General features: G+C 41.9%; 1 protein-coding gene across 1 annotated transcript; it reads left to right on the forward strand.

Moving 5' to 3' along the window:
- The first annotated feature begins 2,190 nt into the window (after nucleotides 1–2,190).
- LOC119514806 (leucine-rich repeat-containing protein 37A-like) lies at nucleotides 2,191–18,726 on the forward strand. The gene is given in 13 exon segments (XM_037810527.1): nucleotides 2,191–2,613; nucleotides 2,776–3,067; nucleotides 3,070–3,177; nucleotides 3,180–3,218; nucleotides 3,221–3,461; nucleotides 3,661–4,075; nucleotides 4,458–4,677; nucleotides 9,682–9,712; nucleotides 11,631–11,685; nucleotides 11,767–11,909; nucleotides 12,012–12,107; nucleotides 17,701–17,754; nucleotides 18,717–18,726. Coding segments are annotated over 13 exon segments (2,127 nt in total).
- The last annotated feature ends 6,408 nt before the right edge of the window (nucleotides 18,727–25,134 follow it).

A 25,134-nucleotide genomic window follows, 5' to 3' on the forward strand; every position in this document is an offset into this window, starting at 1 on the left:
ATCAGCAATCGGGTACCTTCACTGGAGGATGGCCAATGGCGTCCAGAAGACCAATGCTAGCTAGGAAGGCAGCTGGCGTCTGCTCCAAAGCTCTGGCCTCAAAATGGCTTTCTCCCAGGACGTTCCTCTCTAGCAAGCTTGCTCCTCTTCAAAACATCACTCACAGCTGCACTCAGTTCCCTCTCTTTGAGTCAGCTTATTTACATAGCTCCACTGATCAAGGCCCACCCTGAATGGACAGGGCCATGCCTCCATGGGAACATCTCATCAGAATCATCACCCACAGCTGGGTGGGGCACATTCCAAGCAAATCTAACCAGCACTAAAACATCTGCCCCACAAGACTACAAAGACAGTGGCATTTGGGGAACACAATACATTCAAACCAGCACAGAGCTCAATTCCCAACATTTGTAAGAACTACTCTTTCTGAAGGTCAGATTCCCAGCCTGGTGAGAGTAAACTAACAATGTAACTGATCCACATGCCTAGAGGAACAAGGCAAAGGAGGGGGAGGGAGAAGGAATTAACAATAAGCCACATACTGCATACCAAGCTCTCTGCTTGGTGCTTTGCCCCCAAATGATGACTTATTCATATAGTGTGTTCCAGTTGGTAGACTGATTTCATATGTATTATGTTTCAAGTTCCCACTGCTTCATAGGACAGGATTATATCCTTTTTTTTTTTTTTTTTTTGCCATTTTATAAAACAGTATAAGCGATGCTGCTTTATTAAAGTTTTATTTAGAACCTCAGTTTCTGGTCCCTTAACCAGAAGCTGCTACCCAGCTTTCCTAATGGATGGGAAGGCTCTGCCATTCTTAGTGTCCAGCTCTGAACTTGGTGTGAATCTTAAGCTTTTCTATTTAGAAAACACTCAGGTACTTTTAAGTGTTTTTCTATGTGTAAGGTTTATTAGCACTAATTTCATGACTTCTAAAATGTGACTTCCTTAATGTCTAGATAGCTTGAATACAATTGCCTAACAGTGATCAGGGACAAATAATAAATAATAACACCTTGCTACTTATATAAGGACAGTGTTGCTTATTTTTAAAAACATTTTCCACCAATTAAATTATTCCCTTCTTCCCCAGAGGTGGGCAGAACAGGCACTGTTAATCTCCTTTTACAGAGGAGGAAAAAACAAGACCAAGGGTGTTGAGTGCTGTAGCCTAGGACCCAGGTCTCCTGACTGCAATTTGGAGCTCTCTCCAAGCCCATGCTCCTTCTTTCCCATGATCCTCATCTTCTTTCGCCCTCACCACCACCAAAAGTACTTTCAGTTCTTCTGGAAAAAATATCAATCCGCACAATAGTATGTTTGACCTTCTTGCAGTCAAAAGCTTTGAAAGGTTCCCCAAGTAAGGGTGGAAATATTAAAAACGAAATGAACTGAAAGCAAAGTAAGCATCTAACAAAAGTTGCTTTTTCTCTTCTGCATTTCATGACCTCAAGTAATGTTCATCCAGAAATCACTATAATTCCACAGATTTATTAACATTTCACATAGGCATGCAACCTAGCAAATTAAAAATCTCTTATACCCCCAGATCCCTGCTCAAATTTAAAGAGACAACCAGAGTGGACACAGTGTTTTTACCTGTGTAAAGCCTTCTGTTACACGGTGTTGGATATACGGTAGCAGAGCCCAAGGGAGGGCTTTGGCTGGGTAGATGGAGAAGGTCATATCCAGATGAGGACCTGTGAGTAGTGGGAGTGGGGGCTCTGCTTTAGGAGCTCTGTGCTTGCTCCCCCAAAGGTCTGACTTTCCTAGTGATCCTCTGTGATGGCAGCAAGAGCGTGAGCACACAGAGGAGACGGGGAGAGGAAGCCTTTCCCTCCTTCCTCAACTGAGGCAGGACAGCGTGGGGTATAGGAACATGAGGAGACATGCAGATCTGCAGAGGGTCCCGCTGTGTGGGGGAATATTTGTCTTCCATCTGTAGGCTTTTATTGAGTACTGGGCAGCTGGCCTTTGGAGACCAATAGAATAATCCTAAATGTAGTTACTAATATTTCACTCTATGGAATGTTCTGAGTTGGTAGCCACTTTTTCAGAAGATACCTTTTCCTCCTTGTGGTGTTGTCAGCCGTAGGTTTAAGTGTGGATCTATTTTTCTCCTCTCACATGGCATTCAAATGTTCGTTGACTCCTAATTTATTTGACTGGGATATGTGGACTGGGATGTGTGGACTGACAAAAAGCTGTCCCATCAGTCTATCGTTATTAAAAGTAGTCTCTTCTGTTTTGGCAGATGAGGAAGCATCTCTAGCAGATGCGGAAGGAGCGTTCATGCAGGCATTACAAGCTCGGAAGAAGAACACCAGCACTGAGCTGACTATTGAGCCAGAGAAACCAAATGCAGACCAAAATGGCGTCAGTTTGTCAACTTTCATGAATGAACAGCTCGACTTTAACGATGAAACTGATGTTATTGCTGCACTGAATTATATATTGCCTTATTTCTCAGAGGGAAAGCTAGAAGATGTAGAATCAATATTATTACCATTCATTAAACTGCTTTTGTCAAATGTACAAGAAGGAAATAATCCCCTGACTTTGAAAAACAATACAGGGAGCCTGTCTCTTAAACATGTATCCAACAATGCAACTTACCAAAATAAATTGAGGAAACTCTATTTTCTGGGAAATTTGTTAGATGCAGAAATTCAGGAAAAATAGATGAGGTTAAAAGAGAGAAAAAACTGCCATGCTTATGCATTCCAACTTATTAGGTACCAAATTTAAACGCCAAATCTTTCGAAAGAGATTGGATATGGCCCAGCCGTGGGAAAACAGCCTGGCAAAGATTCAGAAAGCAAGTGTAGAAAAAAGGTGGAGACACTGAACAGAGACATCAAGGGGGCTAAAGGACTTCTGGAAAATGCACTTCCAAGAAAAGGGGAAAAGGGAGCATCAAGAGGAAAATGGGGTGCCCAGCCGTTTGTGGAGAATACTGACAAAGAAAGCAAGCCCAGGAGGCCAACCCCAAGGGAGCTGGGACAACATCACATGGTGCGGAAGCCAAGGAAGTTAGAGGGAAACTCCTTCGATGCTGAGCCTCATTCATAAAGGAACATAAGGCAGCAATCTCTTCTCCCCTGAAACAATACTTGATGGGCAGGCCTTCTACCTCCATCCCTACAAGAACCCGACCTGAAGTTAGAAATAAATCGAAGACTTATCCTACACCCTTTTTGTTTTAGAAGATGCAATGCTAGAGTTAAAAACATGAAGGCTCCTAAACCAATCTCATATTCTAGGAATAATTACCTCTTTCCTAAAGTTCGCTCTCACGCAGTCCACAGGCCACTCAAGGCCAGACCAAGTCAAAAGTTCAGAAAGAAAGGTGCACTCAATAGACTTATGCTTGGAAAGAGACCTCCTTTCTCTGCAGTGAGGAGCCTCATAAATTCCCCTGCACAAAAGGCTTTTTCATCTTCAGGGGAACTAAGGTTCTCAGGAGACTCCTTTTCCAGAAGCATTTGGTTTTTTCAGAATCTCCCATAGAAAATGCTGCTCCAGAAAGTGCTAGTGTAGAAAGCACTTTTGTAGACAACGCTTATGCAGAAAACAGTACCATGATAGAAAAGTCTACACCTAAAAGTCCTGCCTTTAGGAATTCTTCCACTGCAAATTCTGCTATGACTGGAGGCAACTAATGTTAATGGTTAAACGAACCAATGAAACACAATGGGAATACCATAACTTGGGCACTGACTTATCCTCCAAGCCCAAAGGCTCCACTCTGCGTTTCCTCCCATCCCCGGGTGATAAATTTGAAACTCAGCTAAACCAGCAGCTACGGTCTCTCATCCCTAACAACGATGTGAGAAGGCTCATTTCTCATGTTATCCGGACTTTGAAAATGGACTGCTCTGAGCCCCGTGTTCAACTGGCCTGTGCAAAGCTCATCTCCAGAACAGGCCTCCTGATGAAGCTTCTCAGTGAGCAGCAGGAAGTAAAGGTGTCCAAGGCAGAGTGGGATACAGACCAGTGGAAAACTGAGAACTACATCAATGAGAGCACAGAAGTCCAGAGTGAACAAAAAGAGCAAGGGTCCAGGGAGGTGAGGATAAGTGCAGAAACATGGGACCTGGACTTTTCCATCAGAGTTTAGGACATGCAATTAGAGCACCCAAGCAGGAAGCCCAGGGGCTCCTGGTCCATGCCTTGTCTTAGCTATGTAACTTTGACCAAGACCATGAACCTCTCACTTTGCTTATTTTGAGAATGGCACCACTATTCCTAGAGTGGATGAGAAGAGGACCCAACACACAAACAAATTATAGAAGAGTGCTTAATAATATTAACACATTCGATTTGGTATGCTCTTTAAAAACCTGTAGATTACACTCACCTGGTAGAATGGGGTTTAGAAGCTGAATAGTTAGCTTCTGTCCTTTCCATTGCTTTGTTTAAAAAAAAAATTGTTCTTTCTTTTTTTTTAGCTCACAAAGGAGGTTCCAGGATATGGCTATAACAACAAACTCATCTTGGCAATAGCTGTCACTGTGGTAGTGATGATTTTGATTATAATTTTCTGTCTCATTGAGGTAAGGACAATTAATTCAGGTTTCCAGAATACATCCTGTCTTTATAATCGATTTAGAACTCACAAACCAAAAATTAAGGCACTTTCCCACCTACTATACTTGACATTCCTTTTTAGTCACAAGGACTGAGATACACTTTGTTACTTTATAGTATTGCAAAGGAATTTTTAAAAGAACCCCACTCCCAGGAGATCTCTTGGGAACTAAAACCAAGATAATAAGCTGTTAGACTAATTTTGGAAGTTAAGTTTAAGAAGGTCAGAATTGACATGACAGTAACATTTCTTCAACCTAAAACTGTCAGTGATTTGATGAATTCACAGTCACTGTCATTCCATCACTGACTTCTTTCCTTGTTGTCTGAAATGATGAGAGGCAAAGTAATTTCCACTTTTGTGGAGCTATCAATCACCCTGGGGAGATAGGACACAGCAAAAAGATAAAAGTGTTATCTCACAGATCTGTTAGATTTATTTAGTATCTTTCTTCTCCAGTGTGTAAGCCATTGTCTAAATAGGTTAAGTTAAAATGTTGCAGCTAAATTTGTGCATCAGGCCACTCTAACTCGTGTAGCCTATTCCTTTTGTTCAATTAAATAAGGGTTTATTAATTTTCCCAATAGGTGGGTACTAGCATATAAAAAGAGTGATTCAATACCATAATTACATGGAACTTTGAATAGGAAGTGAGGTCTGGTAGGTTTGTACAGGTTGGTGTGAAATTCCAATACATCCCAAAGTAATTTGGGCAGAGAATGACGATATATTTGCAGGGAACCCTGGGAAACTGGGGAAGAACGCAGAAATGTTGGACTTCCTCACCTGGGTTGTTACTGGTGTTCTCACAGATGTTGAGGACTGACAGTTTGGTAGGATGAGCCCTTAATCTTGGGATGTGCCCTTGAAGCTTGTTGCTGCAAAGGAAAGGCTGAGCCTGCTTATAATTGTGCCTGAGAATCTCTCCCAGACAATCTCTTTGTTGCTCAGATGTGGCCCTCTCTCTCTAACCCCACACAGCAGGTGAGCTCACTGCCCTCCCCCTTACATGGGACTTGACTCCCAGGGGTATAAATCTTCCTGGCAATATGGGACGTGGCTCCTGGGGATGAGCCTGGAGACAGCATTGTGGGATTGAGAAAATCTTCTTGACCGAAAAGGAGAAGTGAAATGAAACAAAACAAAGTTTCAGTGGCTGAGAGATTTCAAATGAAGTCGAGTGGTCACTCTGGAGGGCATTCTTACGTGTTACATAGATACCCCTTTTTAGTTTTTAGTGTATTGGAATACCTAGAAGGAAATACTTGAAACTGTCAAACTGCAACTCAGTAGTCTTGATTCTTGAAGACGATTGCATAAGTATGTGGCTTACATGGTGTGACTGTGTGATTGTGAAAACCTCATGGCTCACACTCCGTTTGTCCAGTGTATGGACAGATGAGTGGGAAATTAGAGACAAAAACTAACGAGAAATAGGGTGGGATGGGGGTATGGAATGTTTTGGGTGTTCTTTCTTACTTTTATTTATTTATTTATTTATTTATTTATTTATTTATTTTTTGGAGTAAGAAAAATGTTCAAAAGTTGATTCTGGTGATGAATGCACAATTAAATGATGGTACTGTGAATAGTTGATGTACATTGTGGAGGATTGTAGGGTGTGTGAATATATCTCAATAAAACTGTATTTTAAAAAAAAAGAGTGATTTAATAAACTGGCAATCTTCACCCTACCATACCAATCCCACCTAATTTACCTTACATACCTTTTCCACTATCATGGCAGCCCTACATGCCAGCCAAAGCAGCCCCTCATTATACCCCAGTCATACCACACCCATTCCAACTTTCATCTGTGCTTTTGCCCATCTAAAATTCCATTATTTCTCTCTGTCTGTCAAAGTCCCATCTATCTGACAAAAGCCAACTCAAGTCCGTCTTTCCCCATGAAGCCGTCACTGAATGCTCCTGGGCCTAGTCCATCTGTGAGATCTGTCACCGTGTCTTGGGGACCATAGCAAAGCATTCCCCCTCCACTGAGAACTTAAAAATGTGGTGAACAGTTTTTAAAAGCACAGCTAACCAAGAGGGAACACATGATGGAGCAGAGGAGAGCTGCAGAAGGACCACATGGCTTCCTGGTCTATCGGACTTGACGAAAACTTGGCTGAATCTATTAACATAGCTGAAGAAAACTATGTCCAATAGCAGGAGGGTTGGTTGGTAGTAAAAGCATAGGAAGGGCAAAGAAGAGGCCAAGACGGGCAGTGCCCATCCTAATACTGCCTAAGAGTGGAGAAGGAGCAATGGGCAGCTGCTCTGGAGTGTCAGGCCCACTAGGAGGCTGTGCCTGTGGGGGAGATGCATGGATCTGGCTGCCTCAGTCCTTTCCATGACATGCTGGAACCAGCTGATTCCTTTTGTTCTAATTCTCTTCCCATCAAAGAGAAGAGAATTAGACTGTGCTACTTCTAACTGTGCTTCATATGTCACATAGGCCTGTCTCTAAAGAGAATTCCCTGATGGTTCTGTCTGTGGAACAGATGTATTTCTCATTGTCAAGTCATAATCTGACAGTCTGATTTTTGTTCAGTCCTGTGATATTGATAAGGTGAGACTGCCCTGACATGGTGAGGACAGAGTCTGATTTGAGTCTAGGAGTCAGGGGACAAGTACGGGGTCATCTTGGCAAGGCCTCTAGGGAGGCAATCACTGGCCATTGCCCAGACAGTACCTCTGCTTCTCCAGGTGGCATGCCCTTTTCCTTTCTAGAAACCCTATGCTGCTTTTAATTTCTGTGTACAGTCTAACCTTGTATTTGTATTTTTTAGATGTTTTCATTTTTCCTTTTCCCCACTTAGATTATAAGCTTTTTGAGGACAGAAACCATTGCAGTATTATATATATAGCAGACAATAATGGCTCTCAAAGGAAGAGAGATAAGGCATTAAATCAATTCCACAATGAATAATGCAACCTAATATTTATTTGAAGTAGCATACAGAGTCCAGCAAAAGACAGAGCTGTACATTCCTAAGACTTTTGAAATGTTACCTTTTAATATTCTGATCAGTGGGGGAAATGAATGGATGGTTATAGAACAGCTGCCTACCTGTTTCGAGGAAAATAAAGGTAGATCCATATTTCTCACCTTAAATAAATGTAGTTCAGTAAACAACAAGAACAACAAAAAGATACCATAAAAGCATTAGAAGGAAGCAGAAGCAGTATTTTTATAATCTTGTGGTGGGAAAGAGCTTCCTAAGCCTCAGACCATAGGCAGAAATCTTTTATAAAGATTTGAGAGCCTTGTCTTTGATCCCATTAGCAACCTGATCACTTATTTATGACAAGCAGTGGCTTTACATATATTGTCTGACTTAATTATCAAAACAGCCCTGCAAGGAAGATGTTATCATCCTTCCTTTACAGATGAAAGAGATCAACTTAGGCTCCATTGGCAAAACCAAAAGCAGAACCGGAGTCACTGCCTGTAAAGCCTCTGCTCCATATTACCACTGTTCTGTTTTGCCTCCTTAACGACAAAAACAAGTGGGGAATAGCTGAAAAATTGACATACAATGAAATAATATAATAATGTATTTAATATGAAAAGGGCTTTTATAAAACAACAAGAAAAAGACAAAGCAACTCCAGTGGGAAACGAGGCTAAGGCTATGAAGAGTAAGAGGTATGTGTGTTTATGTCCTCACACCTGTCAGCCTCTCTGCAGGGCTTCTGCAGGTGGGTCTTGTTGGCGAGGTCTTTGCTTCCTCGGGGTGTAAAGATAGTTTCCTATATTTCTTCTAATACTTTTATAACAGTGTGTTGTTATTTGTATTTTTAAAATCCATCTGGAATTTGTTTTATTTGGTTGGTTTTGGTATGGGTGACTTAGGGAACCTAGCTCTTCCCCCCACCCCCCCATGAAGATCCAGTTGTTTCAAAACCTTTTATTCAATGGTTAATGCTCTCCTCACTGATCTAAAATACCATCTTTTTCTTGACTCTGTCCTTTTCCAGTTCCAGAACCACCCTAGTTAATTCCAGTTGCTTTGTAACATAGTTTGATAAGGCACAAGCTCCTACTCTTTGATCTTCTTTTTCATACTTTTTGTAACTGTTCATACATATTTTCTCTACCAAATGTCAGCTGGTCACTGTTTGTAGAAACAAAACAAAACAAAAAGACAAAAAAAAAAAAAAAAAAAAAAAACCCCACAAAAAAAACCCAACTGTTGGGATTTGAATGGGATTACATTTCCTTTCTGGGAACATTGTATCTTACACCATGTAATCAGTTCTTACTGTCACTCAGAAGTTTTAGGGTTGTCTCCACATAGGTCTTACGCATCTTTTCTTCAGTTGATTTCTAGGTACTTTGTCCTTTTTTATTGCTATTGTGAATGGGATCTTACTTCCATTACATTTTCTAATTGGTTGTTGGGGGCTACATAGAAAAGCAATTGAAGTTTGTGTGCTCATTGCTTTATTTTTTTACTCACCACCTTACTAAATTCTCATATTACTTATAATAACATGTTAGTTGATTCTTTGGGGCTTTGTAGATTGCCCATCATTTCATATGGAAATAATGATAGCTTTATCTCTCCTTTCCAGTGCTCAGCCCCATTTATTTGTCTTAGTGCATGGGTGGCACTAATATAATTGATGGTTCTGTTTTACTTGTTGCATTGGTGGTACTCCTCAACAGTGTTTATATTGGCAGTAAGAACAGGCATCTTTTGTTGTTTCTCACTTTAAAGCAGAGCTGTTCTTTAGTTAGGCTTCCAGTAAATACTTTTCTCAAGTTAAGGATGTTTCCTTCTGTTCCTACTTCTAAGAGTTTTATTACAAATGATGTGTTGAATGTTATGTAAAACAGTTTCAATAAAATACATTAAGTGCCACCTGCATTCAAGGTCCTAAATTAGGTTCTGTGGAAGAGTCAAAGAACTGTTAAACAAGCTAGAATCCCTGTCCTCAAAAAAGTTGTCATCTAGCTGGGAAGATAAGACTTGAGATAAATAAAAGGAATGAATAAAGGTTTGGAGATAGTGGTCATTGTGATGAATAATCATGATTATGTTTTCTTCCAAAACAGATTTATTCTCACAAACTAGCATCAGAGGAAGATATTGAAAAAGCCCCAAGGTAAATATTAGTCTGGCAATTTTTAAAATATAATTTTAAAACTAGAGGAGAACCTAGAACTCATCTATTTCAATCCTTTCATTTTTCAGTGTGGAAACTGTCAGAGGCAGGAGAATACTTATCCTAATGCTTTGCCTGGTTCTAAGAAATTAGCTCCGAAGCCAAAGCTGAGTTAGAGGGGACTAGCACAGATGCATCACCAGTGCTTGCAGAAAAGAGGGTAGAGGAGGAGAGGTTTTAGCTGAGCCTGTTTCTGCCTGCTGTTGGTGGGCATCAGGCAGGCCAGAGGCCTTTTTGGAGTCTGGGGAAGGTGTAGGGAAGGCCACATATTTTGGAGGTAAAGGAGCCATTCTCATTCAAGGTCAATGGAAGGTAAACTGTATGAGTTCTTCCTGTAAAGTGGCCAGAAAACTTCCCTTCTCATCCTACTAGTTTTCAAGCCCCTACCCATCCCCTTTATCCAAACCTCATTGAATTTTAACCAAGAGGGACCTTAGCAGCTTGTATCTCTCTTTTATAATAAGGAAATGGAGAGGGAAAAAGAGAAAATATCTTACCCATTGGTCACACCACTAGTGAGTGTCCAGGAGGATGGTTCTTTTCCCTTTGCATAGTTTTCCACTAATTATACAGTGCTGGGTCATGAGCTACGTTTTATATCACAACTAAGTACACACAACCTTATATAGACATAAGTAGTTGCTAAAACAAACCTATCCCATAATCTGATATTTTTTTTCTGTTCAGATCCTTTTTGTTTTGATTTGATTTTTTAATACTGGTCATGACCCTTAAACTTATTTCACAACTCACTAGTCAGCTCATTTGATATGTAAATCAAAGAGCTAGATAACTTTACTAATTAGCCTAAGGCATTTTAACTTTGTATGATTCAGCTTATACTATAGAAGCTGAATGATGCATGGGAGACTACATCTGAAGGGAACTGTTCCGGTTTGCTAATGCTGCCTTTACACAAAATATCGTATAAAGGGGGGTTATTTGGTTACAAGTTTATAGTCTGAAGTCCATGAAAATGTCCAAATTAAGGCATCAACACAAGTATACCTTCACTGAAGGAAGGCCAGTGGCGTCTGGAAAACCTGTTAGCTGGGAAGACGCATGGCTGGCATCTGCTGATCCTGGGTTGTGTTCGAGCTCCTTTCTCAGCTCCTGTGCATTCTTCAAAATGTTGCTCTTGGGGTGTTTTGTCCTCTCTTAGCTTCTCCAGAGCAAACTCTAGGCTAACATCTCTGAAGCATTAGCAAAAGTCTACTTTTTGTCTCCAAAATGTCCTTCTCAACTGCTCTGAGCTCCTTCTGTCTGTGAACTCTTTTATAGGACTGCAGTGATTTAATTAAGACTCATGCTGAATGGGTGGGGTAACACCTCCATGGAAATTATCTTATCAAAGGTGTCACCCACAGTTGATTGAGTCACATTTCCATGGCAACAATTAATAGGTTCGAACCTAATCAGCACTAATATGTCTGTTCCCACAAGACTGCATCAAAGAACATGGCTTTTGGTGGGACATAATATATCCCAACTAGCACAGGAACTAATGTAAAATGTTTCTAGAGAGGTTGTCCAGGATGGTCATGCAGTTTCTTCACTGCTCAAGGGCATTTGCCAAGTGAGTGAGTGAGACTGAAAATCCTGCCTATACTGTATGCCAAGCCACACACAGAGGTCTCCCCAGAGATTATGGGGCTCTTTTGGACAGACACAGAAAGCTCCTGGGGCCCAGCATACATGGATTTGTTTTAAAACCCAAAGTCTGTGGTGATTTCACTACTTTTGGTTTATGGACAAAGGTAAACATTTAGTCCTGCTGAGACCAGAGATACCTGCTGTGAGAGACACAGAAAATGACATGAATCACTAATGGTCCTGTGTGTGTGTGTTCTCCCCTCAGGGGCTTTTTGCATTTTCTGCTGCAAAGGAGATGTGCATCAGAAGATGAGAGTGAGGTAAATTTGAAGATTATTCAATAGTGTGGCCAGAGAAAACAGTAAAAATGCATAATTAATATTTCCCTTTCTATTTTCTAGGAGGGATTTTTCTGGAAAAGGCGGCCACTTTGGCTTAGGGATATGTATAGACCTCTCAACGCCACACACAAGAAAAACATGGCACAGAAGCTACACGACAAGGACTCTTCTGATGAGGATGAGATTTTCAACAAAAATAGAGGGTAAATGATTGGGGATAATTTAAACTTCTCATCTAAAATGAGGAGTTAAAATTCTCTTGCTCCTTTCAAGCGTAAAAGCCACGGGCATTATTCTTCTCCCAGGGTGTCCAGCACCTCAGCAGAGAAGACTACGGGGACTAGAGAGACGACCGAAGAGCCGGGTGAGGAGAGTGAGACAGCGGAGGAGACCACCACTGAGTGAGCCCCAGCCCTCAGGCCTCCTGCGGATTGTATTTACTAATGTTGGCTTCTCAGCACTGCTTGCAAAATACCTATTTTTCGTAATAAAATCTATAATGAATTTTAGCCACGTGGTAAGGAATTAAAACGTAAATAGTTAAATATTTGCATGAAAATAACAGGGTGTTTATCAAGAGCTGCAGGCAAGAAAAGCAGGGCCGGAGCTAGAATTCCTCACGGTAGCCATTACTTCTCTAAGAGGCAGTTTGGGTGAAGAAGGATGAATAGGGGCTTCTTTCCCCCATTTCTGCAATACAGACAGTCCTTGGGAAACTGACAATGTTTTGGTTTCAAGGGGTGTAGATTAAATCAAATGCCAATCTTTTCTGGTGCTCTCCTCTACACTTCCTTGCGGGAGGAGCCCGGTCCCCAGCTACCGTCGCTTACACCGAGCTTGTGGATGGGCCACAGGGGCTTCTCCACCTTTGGCCCCTCTCACAGGGTCTCTGAGATGCCCAGAATATTTGGATCACTGAATCTACCTCCAGTGGGAGCCAAGTCCTGTCTTTTTCCCAAGCCCTCAAACTCAGGAAAAAAATGTGTGCCCTGTCTCGTTCGGAGGTCCTCAACCCTTACAGGCCATTGGAAAATTCACATCGCCTTTTTTTTTCTTTTCCAACTCTCTCAACCCTTGGATATAGCAGGCAGGGAGATGCTGGAGGGATAAGGGTAAAGGAAGAATGTGTGAGAACAGGAATTGCCCAAGCCTGCCCTCCTCAAGCCAGGAAGGGTGCTGTTCTGGAAACCATTTGGTGGGACCCAGGCTCCCCCACCCCCACCCCTGGGAGGATCAGTGGGTGCTGCTCAACTCCATCGGTCCAGCACCAAACCCCAGACCCACCCACTGGGCAGAGCCACAGATGCAGGATTTCACGAGATGATGCAAGTAAAAACTGTAGAAGACACAAGGGTTCCTCCACGCCTTCTGCCAATCACGTGAGAGGGCAAGGAGGGGATGAGCAGTCCTATTTAAATGTCTTTCTAAAAGCAAAGAAAACATTAATAAATCATGTTTTCAAAGTCACTGAGAGTTAAGCACATTACTGAGTAAGAGAAATTCTAAATGAGCAAGATTGGATGATCGACCTGTTGAACTTGTTGGCACTGCAATACCTGAGAGGAGGAAAGATGGCAGCTGAGGAACGTCAGCACAGAGTCCCCCAGAAGAGCAGAGCAACTGGGAAAGAGCCCAGCAGTTTTTGCTGGTTAGGGTTCCAAGCAAAGTGAATCCCCTTTAGTTCCCCATCTGCTTTATGGGTTTGCTGATGCAGGGCCAGAGGCACCTGTTCTCTCGATACCTGCCCAAGTTAACCTCCCAAAGCTCCCTACTGAAGATGAAAAACAAGAGTTTTTCTCCAGTGACATCAGTGAGCCAATGAAGATTTACTGTGCTTAAAGCACAAGACTAAATAATAATAATAGGAATCAGCAGCAGCAGCTGCTGCCATTTACTCTTTGCTTACTTGATGCCAAGCCCTGGGTTCAACATTTTACAGTCTTGTCTCATTGAACCCAAAATTCCATGGACGCGTATTTTGTCGTCCTCATTTGACAGATAAGGAAACAGGACCCAAAGAATTTAAATAACTTGGCCAAAGCTACACATCCCAAACTGATTATTTAGGGTTCTAACCCAGAATTATTAGACCCCAAAGCCTCTTAGCCTGTTATTACACTGCCCTGCAGTGGAGTGTAGGGAAACAGAGAAGGGTAAGCCATGGTGGCCATCGGAGAGTCAGTCATAGTGGCGATGGTGTGATGGCAGCTACTGTTTACTGAACGCCCACCATGGGCCAGGTGCAGTACCAGGCACTTTAGTTACACTGCTGGGTCCCAAGGAACCTCAGAAACTCCCTTTGCCACTCAAACCCTATAACAGGGGTTGATTTTGATAGGAAAGTTCAACATAAAGACAGGGAGCTGACAAGAAAAAAAGAATAGAAATCCTTGTACTGCTGGTTGCCAAAAGTCTGGACTGGGAATCCAGGAGCTCTAGGTTCCTATTTTTGAATGGATTTTTATGTCAAATTTGGAGCATAAAATGAGCCTTGTATAATAATATTTTAAATATATAACACCACCTAAAATGCGCGTAATTCTTATTAGTCTCAAATACTCCCCTCTCATAATTCTGAATTAAAAGTTCTAAGAGTAAGATTCTGTTTTGTCTGGCTTGCCCTAGGCTTGGCAGAGGTCTTGCCTAAGCCTGGAGCTTTCACCTGACTGGCCTGTGAAGGAGCAAGTCTCTCCTTGGATCAGGTTCACAAGAAGTGGTTCAGCTCTTGTTTGACTGGAAAGGGTGGGTCTAAGGAATGGCTTGGAGGAAGGGAAGTGGAAGAAAAACAGAAGTTTCTTAGGCTGGCAAGAGGAAGGAAAAGCACTCTAGACAAGAGACAGTACAAAGGCAGGAAGACAGGAAACCATGAGTTGCTCTTGAACTGCGTGAATCTGCTGTTGCCTGCGGCATGAAGCCCCAGGGGTGGGAGGTGGTGTGGGAAGCTGCACGGATGAGCAGGGTCCCAGATCCCAGAGGGGTCTCGACCAAACAGGTGACAAACTACTTATTGAAATGTTAAGCAGAAGAGAGACATGATCAAGCTTGAGTTTTAGAAAGAGGCCTAGAAATAGAGATGCCAAGAGATCAACTTGTAGGTCCAGACTAAGTAGGGAACTGAGAGAAAATGGATGTAGAAAATGTTCATGCACATGAAAAACATGTGTGGTGGATGTATGTGAACAAGAACTGGAAGGACAAGAGCTTGTGTTCAGAGAGTAAAAGACTGGGTTTGAGATTTTTATGGTAGATTCCAGGGGATGACAAGGTGCAAGTATAACCTGGGAATGGGGATCAGTGAAGCCTTGGTAATTTAGGAGAGACAAATCCAGATGGTTTAGAAACACCCTCCCATTCCTCTTTTAGCAGTTGAGCAGAGAGCTAGCTCAGCAGGTGCCAGTGAGCTCAATGGAAAAATAAGCTGATGACAGTCACTGAGCTCCTGAGCCCCTCCCCCACTTTGCAATGAGGCCATTTCTTTAATCACAGAGCTTCCATTGTAGTGGCGTAGATGTTCTCTGCCTCACCTCCGCTACACACCTGTAATGCCCGGGGTAGGTCCCTGTCTACTCTCTACAGGAACTCTGTGCATGGTCCAGCTAAAGCCCTTCTTTGTGGGAAAAAGAGTGATTGGAGGATTGAGTGCACTGTATTCTCTGCTTGTAAGTTGCTCCCCACCCCATAAAAGGAAAAAAAAGACTTTATACTTGAACCTAGTGGTACATGTTGGTCTGTAGTTCCCTTTATGTGACAGGAGATGATGGAATTTTTCATGCTCAGGAAAATCTAGGTAGCATGATCAGTTGTTGGCATGGTCAGTACTGGGGTATAAGGAGGATTGAGAGCCCAGGGCCAAAGTCCCCACCTGTCACAAGGGCAGCATTAATGAATATACTAGCTCAGAGGATCTCAAGTCTGTCTGACTCAACTCCCGTGTCATACAATGTGATGGTTATCTGGTGCTGCATAACAGATTACCCCAAAAGAAACATTTATTCCTCACAACTTTTGTGGGTCAAGAATTCAGAAGTAGTGGCTCTGGGGCTCTCATGAGGTTGCAGTCAAGATGTAAACCAGGGGTGGAAAATGAACAAAAAAAACAGATGCCATCCAGAGCTGCAGTCATCTGAAGGCTAGATCTGCTTCATGGGTGGTTCATCGCTCACATGCTGGCAAACTGGAGCCAGATGCTGGAAGGAGGCTTCGTTTCATGCCAATGTCAGCCTTTTTACAGGCTACTTGGATCTCTGTATACATGATGGCTGGCTTCCTCCAGAGTGAGCAAATGGGAGACAGAGAGTGACAAGCAGAAGTTATCTTTTTTATGGCTGTTTCAGTTTGCTAAAGCTGCTAGAATGCAATATACCAGAAATGGGTTGGCTTTTAGAATGGTGACTATTAGCTTGCAAATTTACAGTTCTAAGCTGTGAAAATATCCCAATTAAGGCATCAACAGGATGATACCTTCTCTGAAGACAGTTTGCCAGCATCCAGGGTTCCTCTGTCGGCTAGTAAGGCACATGGACAGTGTCTGCTGGTCCTTCACTCCTGGGTTTTGTTGCTTTCAGCTCCTGGTTCCAGAGGCCTTCTCTCTAAGCTTCTGTGGGTCCTCCTTAGCATCTCCAAGGCTTTTCTCTGTAAGCTCCCTCTGGGTATTTCTCTCTGAGCACTCTGGGCTTTTTCTTTTATCCTCATAAAGGACTCCAGTAAAAGATTAAAACCCACCTTGAATTGTGTGGGTCACATCTCAATTGAAACAACCTAATCAAAAGATCCCAGTCACAATAGGTCTGCACCCACAGGAATGGACTAAAAGAACATGGCCTAAAGGGCAAAGGTCGAAACTGGCTGTGTCTTGAAACTTCAACTTCCATGTGAGACCGAGGGAAGAGATGTCTATTTGCTTCAGGATCTATATTTTCTAAACAGTGTAACTCTACAGTTTGTTCAAACACCACAAGTACATGGAACTTTGAATAGGAAGTGAGATATGGTAGGTTAGTATAGGTTAGAGGGAAATAGTGACACATCCCAAAGTAATTTGAGCAGAGAATAAAAATATATTTGCAGGTCCCCCCTGAGGAGCTGGGGGAAATGCGGAAGCATTGGACTTCCTCACCTGGACCGATGCTGATGTTGTCACACACATTGAGGACTGGCGGTTTGATGTGCCGAGCCCTAGATCTTGGGGCTTGCTTTTATGAAGCTCGTTACTGCAAAGGAGAGGCTAAGCTTGCATATAACTGGGCCTAAGAGTCTCCCCCTGAGTACCTCTTTGTTACTCAGATGTGGCCCTCTCTCTCTCTCTAAGCCACCTCAGCAGGTGAACTCAGTGCCTTCCCCGCTACGTGGGATCTGACACCCAGGAATGTAAATCTTCCTGGTAATGTGGAATATGACTCCCAGTAACGAGGAATCTAGACCTGGCATCATAGGATGGAGAACATCTTCTTGATGAAAAGGGGGATGTGAAAGGAAATGAAACAAGTTTCAGTAGCTGAGAGATTCCAAAAGGAGCTGAAAGGTCACTCTGGTGGGCACGCTTATGCACAATATAGATAACCCTTTTTAGGTTCTAATGACTTGGAATAGCTAGAAGTAAATACCTGAAACTACCAAGTTACAACCCAGAACCCCTGAATCTTGAAGACAATTGTATAACAATGTAGCTTATAAGGGGTGACAATGTGATTGGGAAAGCCATGTGGATCACACTCTCCATTGTCCAGTGTATGGATGGATAAGTAGAAAAATGGGGGGAAATAAACAGCCAGTATTCTTTTTTAATTGTTCTTTTTCACTTTAGTTTTTATTCTTATTGCTTTTGTGTGTGTGGTAATGAAAATGTTCAAAAATTAATGTTGGTGATGAATGCACAATTATATAATGGTAGTGTGAACAACTGTACACTTTGCATGACATGACTGCATCGTATGTGAATATATCTCAATAAAATTGAATTATTTAAAATATATATATATATATATATATTCGCAGGGCCCCCCTGAGGAGCTGGGGAAAATGTGGAAGTGTTGGACACCCTCACCTGGACTGATGCGGATGTTCTCACAAACACTGAGGACTGGCGGTTTGATGTGCTGAGCCCTCTATCATGGGATTTGCCTTTATGAAGCTTGTTACTGTAAAGGAGAGGCTAAACCTTCATATAATTGTTCCTAAGAGTCTCCCTGAGTGCCTCTTTGTTGCTCCGATGTCGCCCTCTCTCTCTAAGCCACCTCGGCAGGTGAACTCACTGCCGTCCCCCCTATGTGGGACCTGACTCCCAGGGGTGTAAATCTCCCTGGCAAAACAGGATGTGACACCCAGGGATGAATCTGAACATGGCATTGTGGGATTGAGAACATCTTCTTGACCAAAAGAGGGATGTGAAATGAAACAAAATAAAGTTTCATTGGCTGAGAGATTTCAAATGGAGTCAAGAAGTCACTCTGTTGGACACTCTTATGTACTATATAGATAACACTTCTTAGGTATTAATGTATTGGAATAGCTAGAAGCAAATAGCTGAAACTATCAGACTCCAACCCAGTAGTCTGGATTCCTGAAGACAACTGTACAATTTAGATTACAAGGGTTGACAGTGTGATTGTGAAAACCCTGTGGATCACACTCCCTTTATCCAGTGTATGGATTAATGAGTAGAAAAATGGAGACAAAAACTAAATGAAAAATAGGGAGGGATGCAGGGGATGATTTGGGTGTTCTTTTTTACTTTTATTTTTTATTCTTATTCTGATTCTTTCTGATGTAAGGAAAATGTTCAAAAATAGATTGGGGTGACAAATGCATAACTATATGATGGTACTGTGAACAGCTGATTGTACACCATGGATGACTGTATGGTATGTGAATGTATTTCAACAAAACTGAATTTAATTAAAAAAACAAAAAAGAACATGGCCTTTTCTGGGGTACATGACAGCTTCAAACCAGCACTATGGCCTAGCCTCAGAAGTCATATGGCATCATTTCTGCCACATAAATGAACTCAGAAGTAAGTAGGTAAATTCAACCTACATAAAGGAGGGGATTTAGACTCCATCTTTTAAGAAGGGAGACTTAGAAAATTTGTGGACACATTTTAAAACTATCACAGACAGGGAAACAGAAATCACTTCAGATATTCCAAGAAAAAAGGGATTTGATATGGCAATTAGGTGCTTATCATTGGAGGGGTCAGAGATGGTGAAAGCTGGGAGTGGGGAGGGACAGAACACCATTAGCTTTCAGGTTACCACAGTTGCTGTCCAGAGAATCAAAGTCGCTACCACCACTCGGAAGCCAGGAAACCACTGCTGTGGTTACTGTAGTCCCAGGACCCACAGCTGCTGACGCAGGAGAATGTGGAGTCGAGCTGCCACTGGAGCCTGCATGTCTGCTGCTGCCACAGAGGAGTGGATGACTTCTACTGCCCTTCCACTTGCCACATCTCACACGAACACATTTTATTGGCAGAACACTTCTGGCAAGGGAGTCTGAACTGATTCCTGGACTTCCAGCACCTGCAAAGAAGGGGTTGGAAATGGGTGTTAAGAGCCAACCAAGAGACGCTTCCAGGGAAGACGGTGGATTAGGCTACTAAAGGACACACTCCTCCTACAGAAACAGCCAGTGGACAGGCAGAAACTGAATCAATGTTTCTGGGGCTCCAGAGACCAGGGAGCACTGCACAGCATCCAGTAAAGAGCAGGTCAGGGAGACTGAGAAGCTGCAGCAAATATTATGAGTGAATTGCCCCTGCAGCAGTGGCTGGTGCCCACCCCCCACCCTAAAGGCTTGCCTCGGATATAGTCTGTGGCTGGCTTCCCACCCTGGAAAGAGGGGACATGAAGGCCTTCCTTCCTGGGAAAGGGGTGGGACATGGCTGAGTACTGAGCACAGCTTCTGACTGGCGAGGTTGGACTGCTGGGTTCCAGCTATGAATCACAGTTCTAGCCTGCCTAGAACAGAGATTCCCATAGCCATTGTTTCAACACTGCCTGGTAGAGGTAGAAAAAATACACTTCCCCCTTAGGGCTGCAGGGTAAGATTTGACAAAGAGCTCCATTTGCTCGGTAGGCCAAGAAATGCACCTTAAGGTAGGTGAAAGCAGGAGAGTGGGGGAGGTTTTTGGGCATCTTTCCTGACCTTCTCCCCAGGGCCCTTTGGAACTGTTCTGCTCCCCCTTTCTGGGTTCTTGGCCCTGTTTGGATCAGTAAAACACAGGCAATTCTAAAGATCTAGAATATGTTGAGCCAAATGTCAAAGAAGAGCCTTAACATAAAGCCAATCAACAATAAAACGTTAAGCAAGAGACAGAAACCATCAGTGTAAACACATCAAGAAAATCAAATGCCTATACATCGGCAAAAAATTACAAGTCATACTAAGAAACAAGAAACAAAGGAACAAATTAAAAGTCAAAGGAAGAAATTAAAATGTTAGAGGAGGATTGGGGGGCCAGATGGTGGAGTGGTGAGGTGGGGTTTTAATTATTCCTTCAGGGCAGTTGGCAGAAAGCCAGGAATTGAGTGGACCAGACGCTGAAGAGCAATTTGACTTTGGGCATACTTCATACAACACTCAAGAACATGTGGAACAGCTGAGAACAGTGAAATCTGTAAGTTCTTGTGGCCAGGGGACCCGTGCCCCTCCCTGCAGGCTCAGTCCTGTGGGAGGAGGGGCTGTCGGTGCTGGGAACGAGGAGGGAAAACTGCAGTTGCAGCTCTGATTGAAAACTCAGACTGCTGATCAAAAGCTCCAAACATAGATTGACTGAGACCACACACTGGACAATTTGCAAGCAGTCAGCCCAGCGGAGAGGAGATAAGGCCAGCAAAAACAGCCAAAAAAAAAAACCCAAAAATAAAAACAGAGAATTTTTGGAGCTCAGGTGAACATAATATGGAGAAGGGCAGGGCTCAAACAGAATCAGGCACATATGCAAATCCAGGGGTCGAGGACCTTGTCTGAAAAGCCAGTTTCTCTGCTTTCTCGATTGTTCCTTAATCACCCTCAACTCCTTGTATTTTAGGATTTCAATAGCCCATTAGATCTGCAAGAACTGTAAACAGTTCATACCGGGCCCTTCTTTTTCTTTTTCTTTCCTTCTTTTTTATTTTGGATTTTTTTTCCTCTTTTTCTAAAACAGTTATTCTAATAAGCCCATTACAGAAAGCCTCAAAGACTTGCAATTTGGGCCCAGGCAAGAGCAGAGCTAAGATAGCTCTGAGAGACAAAGCAATAAGTCTAGTGATGGAGAAAATTCCCTAAACACCATAACTTCCCAAGAAAAGGGGTGCATGACCAAGCTCCAGTGGCAGCCATCCTTCTGGGAACTCAGACCCCAGGGGCTGGAATCCAGAAACCAGCTTCAGTCAGCCACACCCCCGGCAGGGTCAGGGTCACCAGGAGAACTAAAGGCTCCACACCCCCTTACATTGGTGGGGTAACTGTGGGCTGAGAAGCGCCACCTGCTGGACAGTGTAGGAGAAGCATAGACTCTAAAGGCCCCACAGGAGGGTCTCTTTTTCAAGGAAACTCCATACCCCATCCTGAGACCTGGGCCTCTCTGGACTGGGAAAACCCGACTGGGGCTGACAATATCTGAGGAGACCATCACACAAGAAGGCTACATAGAGGCAGGGCAAGAAACAGAAAAACAAGAAGTGAAAAACTGATCAACTAAACAGAATCTAAGTTCAAGGTCTAGAATAGGCTGAACTGAACACCAAGGGTTAGAGAACAAAGCCAATCAACAAGAAAATCCTAGGCAAAAAAGTGAAAACAAGTTCCAGAATAAACTAATCAAGAAAGTCAGATGCCTAGACAGCTTAAGATAATGAGCCATACTAGGAAACATGAAAATATGGACCAGCCAAAGGAACAAACTAATAGTTCAACTGAGACACAGGAGTTGAAGCAATTATTGCTAAATCAATTCAAAGAACTGAAGGAAGAACTAATTGGAGATATTCAAACAAAGCTAAATCAACTAAAAAATCAAGCCAATAAACTGAGGGAAGACACAACAAAAGAGATGAAGGATATAAGGAGGACACTGGATGACCATAAGGAAAAATTCATAAACTTGAAAAAGCAAATGGCAGAACTTATGGGAATGAAGGGCATAATGGAGGAGATGAAAAAGACAATGGAGGAATACAATAGTAGACTTGAACAGGCAGAAGAAAGGGTCAGTAAACTGGAAGACTAGACATCTGAATTCAGACACATGAAAGAAAAGATGGTGAAAAGAATGGAAAAATATGAGCAGGGTCTTAGCGAACTGAGTGACAACATGAAACACACAGATATACATGTTATGGGTGTCCCAGAGGGAGAAGAGAGGGGAAAAGGGGCAGAAAGAATAATAGAAGAAATAATCACTGAAAAGTTCCCAACTCTTATGAAAGACAGAAAATTAGAGTTTCAAGAAATACAGTACATTCCAAACAGAATGGATCCCAATAGACCTACTCAAGACACTTACTGATCAGATAGTCCAATGTCAAAGACAAAGAATTCTGAAAGCAGCAAGAGAAAAGCAGTCCATCATATACAGGGGAAGCTTGATAAGACCATGTACGGATTTCTCCACAGAACCATGGAGGCGAGAAGACAGTGGTATGATATATTTAAGATACTGAAAGAGAAGAACTGCCAACCAAGAATTCTATATCTGGCAAAACTGTCCTTCAAAAATGAGGGAGAGATTAAAATATTTCCAGGAAAACAGACACTGAGAAAGTTCATGAGTAAGAGACTGGCACTACAAGAAATACTAAAGGGAGTCCTAGAGGTTGATAGGAAAAGACAAGAGAAAGAGGTTTGGAGAAGAGTGTGAAATGAAGATTATCAGGAGGGGTAAAAAGAGAGAGAGTAAAAAACTAAGACATGACATATAAAATCCAAAAGACAAAATGATAGAAGAAAGTACTGCCCTCATAGTAATAACACTAAATGTTAATGGATTAAACACCCCAATTAAAAAGACACAGACTGGCAGAATGGATTAAAAAACAGGACCCATCCATATGCTGTCTACAAGGACTCACCTTAGACACAAGGACAAAAATAGGCTGAAAGTGAAAGATTGGAAAAATATATTTCATGCAAACAGCAACCAGAAAAAGGCAGGAGTAGATATATTAATATTGTACAAAGTAGACTTCAAAAGTAAAATGATTAAAAGAGACAAAGATGGACAATATATTAATAAAAGGGTCAATTCATCAAGAAAACATAACAATCATAAACATTTATGCACCAAGCCAGAGTGCTCCAAAATTCATGAGGCAAAGACTGAGAACACTGAAAGGAGAAGTAGATAACTCCACAGTAATAGCTGGAGACTTCAATACACTGCTCTCATCAATGGATAGAACATCTAGACAGAGAATCAACAAGGAAATGAAGATGTTGAATTGTATGATAAATGAACTAGAATTGACACACATTTATAGAACACTACACCCCACAACAGCAGGATACACATTTTTCTCAAGTGCCCATGGAACATTCTCTAAGATAGACCACATGCTGGGTCACAAAGCCAACTCTCAACAAATTAAAAAATATTGATATTATAAAAAACACTATATCAGATAATAATGGAATGAAGTTGGAAATAAATGGTCAGAAGATTGTAAAATCCACAAATACATGGAGACTAAACAAAACACTCTTAGAAAACCAGTGGATAAAGGAAGAAATTACAAGAGAAATTAGTAATTACCTCAAGGCAAACGACAATGAAAACACAACATATCAAAACTTATGGGATGCAGCAAAGGCGGTGCTGAGAGGGAAATTTATTGACCTAAATGCCTATATGAAAAGAGAAGAGAGAGCAAAAATTGAGGAATTAACTGTCCACCTGGAGGAACTAGAGAAAGAATAGCATATAAACTCCAAAGCAAACACAAGGAAAGAAATAACAAAGATTAGAGCAGAAATAAATGAAACTGAGAACAGGAAAACAATAGAGAGAATCAACAAAGCCAGAAGCTGGTTCTTCGAAAAAATCAACAAAATTGATGGACCCCTAGCTAGGCTAACCAAAAAGAAGAGAGCGGATGCAAATAAATGCAATCAGAAATGGGAAAGGAAACATAACTACTGACCCTGCAGAAATAAAGGAGATAATGAGGAGATACTATGAGCAACTATATGCTAATAAACTGGAGAACTTACATGAAATGGACAACTTCCGAGAAAAGCATAAACAACCAACACTGACCCGAGAAGAAACAGACAACTTCAACACACCAATCACAAGCAGAGATTGAGTCAGTCAAGAAAAAGCTCCCAAAAAAGAAAAGCCCAGGACCAGATGGCTTCACATGTGAATTCTACCAAGCATTCAAGAAAGAATTAATACCAATCCTGCTCAAACTCTTCAAAAATTTTGAAGAGGGAAAGCTACCCAACTCATTCTATGAAGCCAACATCATCCTAATACCAAAATCAGACAAAGATACTACAAAAAAAGAAAATTACAGACCAATCTCTTTAATGAATATAGATGCAAAAATCCTCAACAAAATACTTACAAATAGAACCCAGCAGCATATTAAAAGAATTATACACCACGACCAAATAGGGTTTATTCCAGGTATGCAAGGTTGGTTCAACAAAAGAAAATCAATTAATGTAATACACCACATCAATCCATCAAAGCAAAAGAACCACATGATCATCTTGATCGATGCAGAAAAGGCATGTGACAAAATTCAACATCCTTTCTTGATGAAAACACTTCAAAGGATAGGAATAGAAGGGAACTTTCTCAATATTATAAAGGCAATATATGAAAACCCCCCAGCTAACATCATACTCAATGGGGAGAGATTGAAAGCTTTCCCTCTAAGATCAGGTACAAAACAGGGATACCCAATGTCACCATTGTTATTCAACATTGTGCTGGAAGTTCTAACTAGAGCACTTAGGCAAGAAAAAGAAATAAAAGGCATCCAAATTGGAGAGGAAGAAGTAAAACTTTCACTGTTTGCAGATGACATGATTCTATACATAGAAAATCCAGAAAAATCTACAGCAAAGCTATTAGAGCTGATCAATGAATACAGCAAAGTGGCAGGCTACAAGATCAACATGCAAAAATCTGTAGTGTTCTTATACACAAGTCATGTGCAATGAGAGGAAGAAATAACCACCTTTTATAAAAGCCAATCCGTCTCTGGTGTTTTGCATTCCAGCAGCATTAGCAAACTGGAACAGATTTTGGTACCAGAGAAGTGGGGTGCTGGTGCTGCTGGGTTTGCAAACACCAAACATGTTGGAACAGCTTTTTAAATGGATAAGGGGAAGATTCTGGAAGAATTGGAGGAGCTTGATAGAAAAGGCCTAAACTGCTTTGAAGAGACTGTTTGTGGAAATATGGACTCTAAAGATACTTCTGATGAGGCCTTG

This window comes from Choloepus didactylus, chromosome 18 (assembly GCF_015220235.1).
Source record: "Choloepus didactylus isolate mChoDid1 chromosome 18, mChoDid1.pri, whole genome shotgun sequence".
NCBI lineage: Eukaryota > Metazoa > Chordata > Mammalia > Pilosa > Megalonychidae > Choloepus > Choloepus didactylus.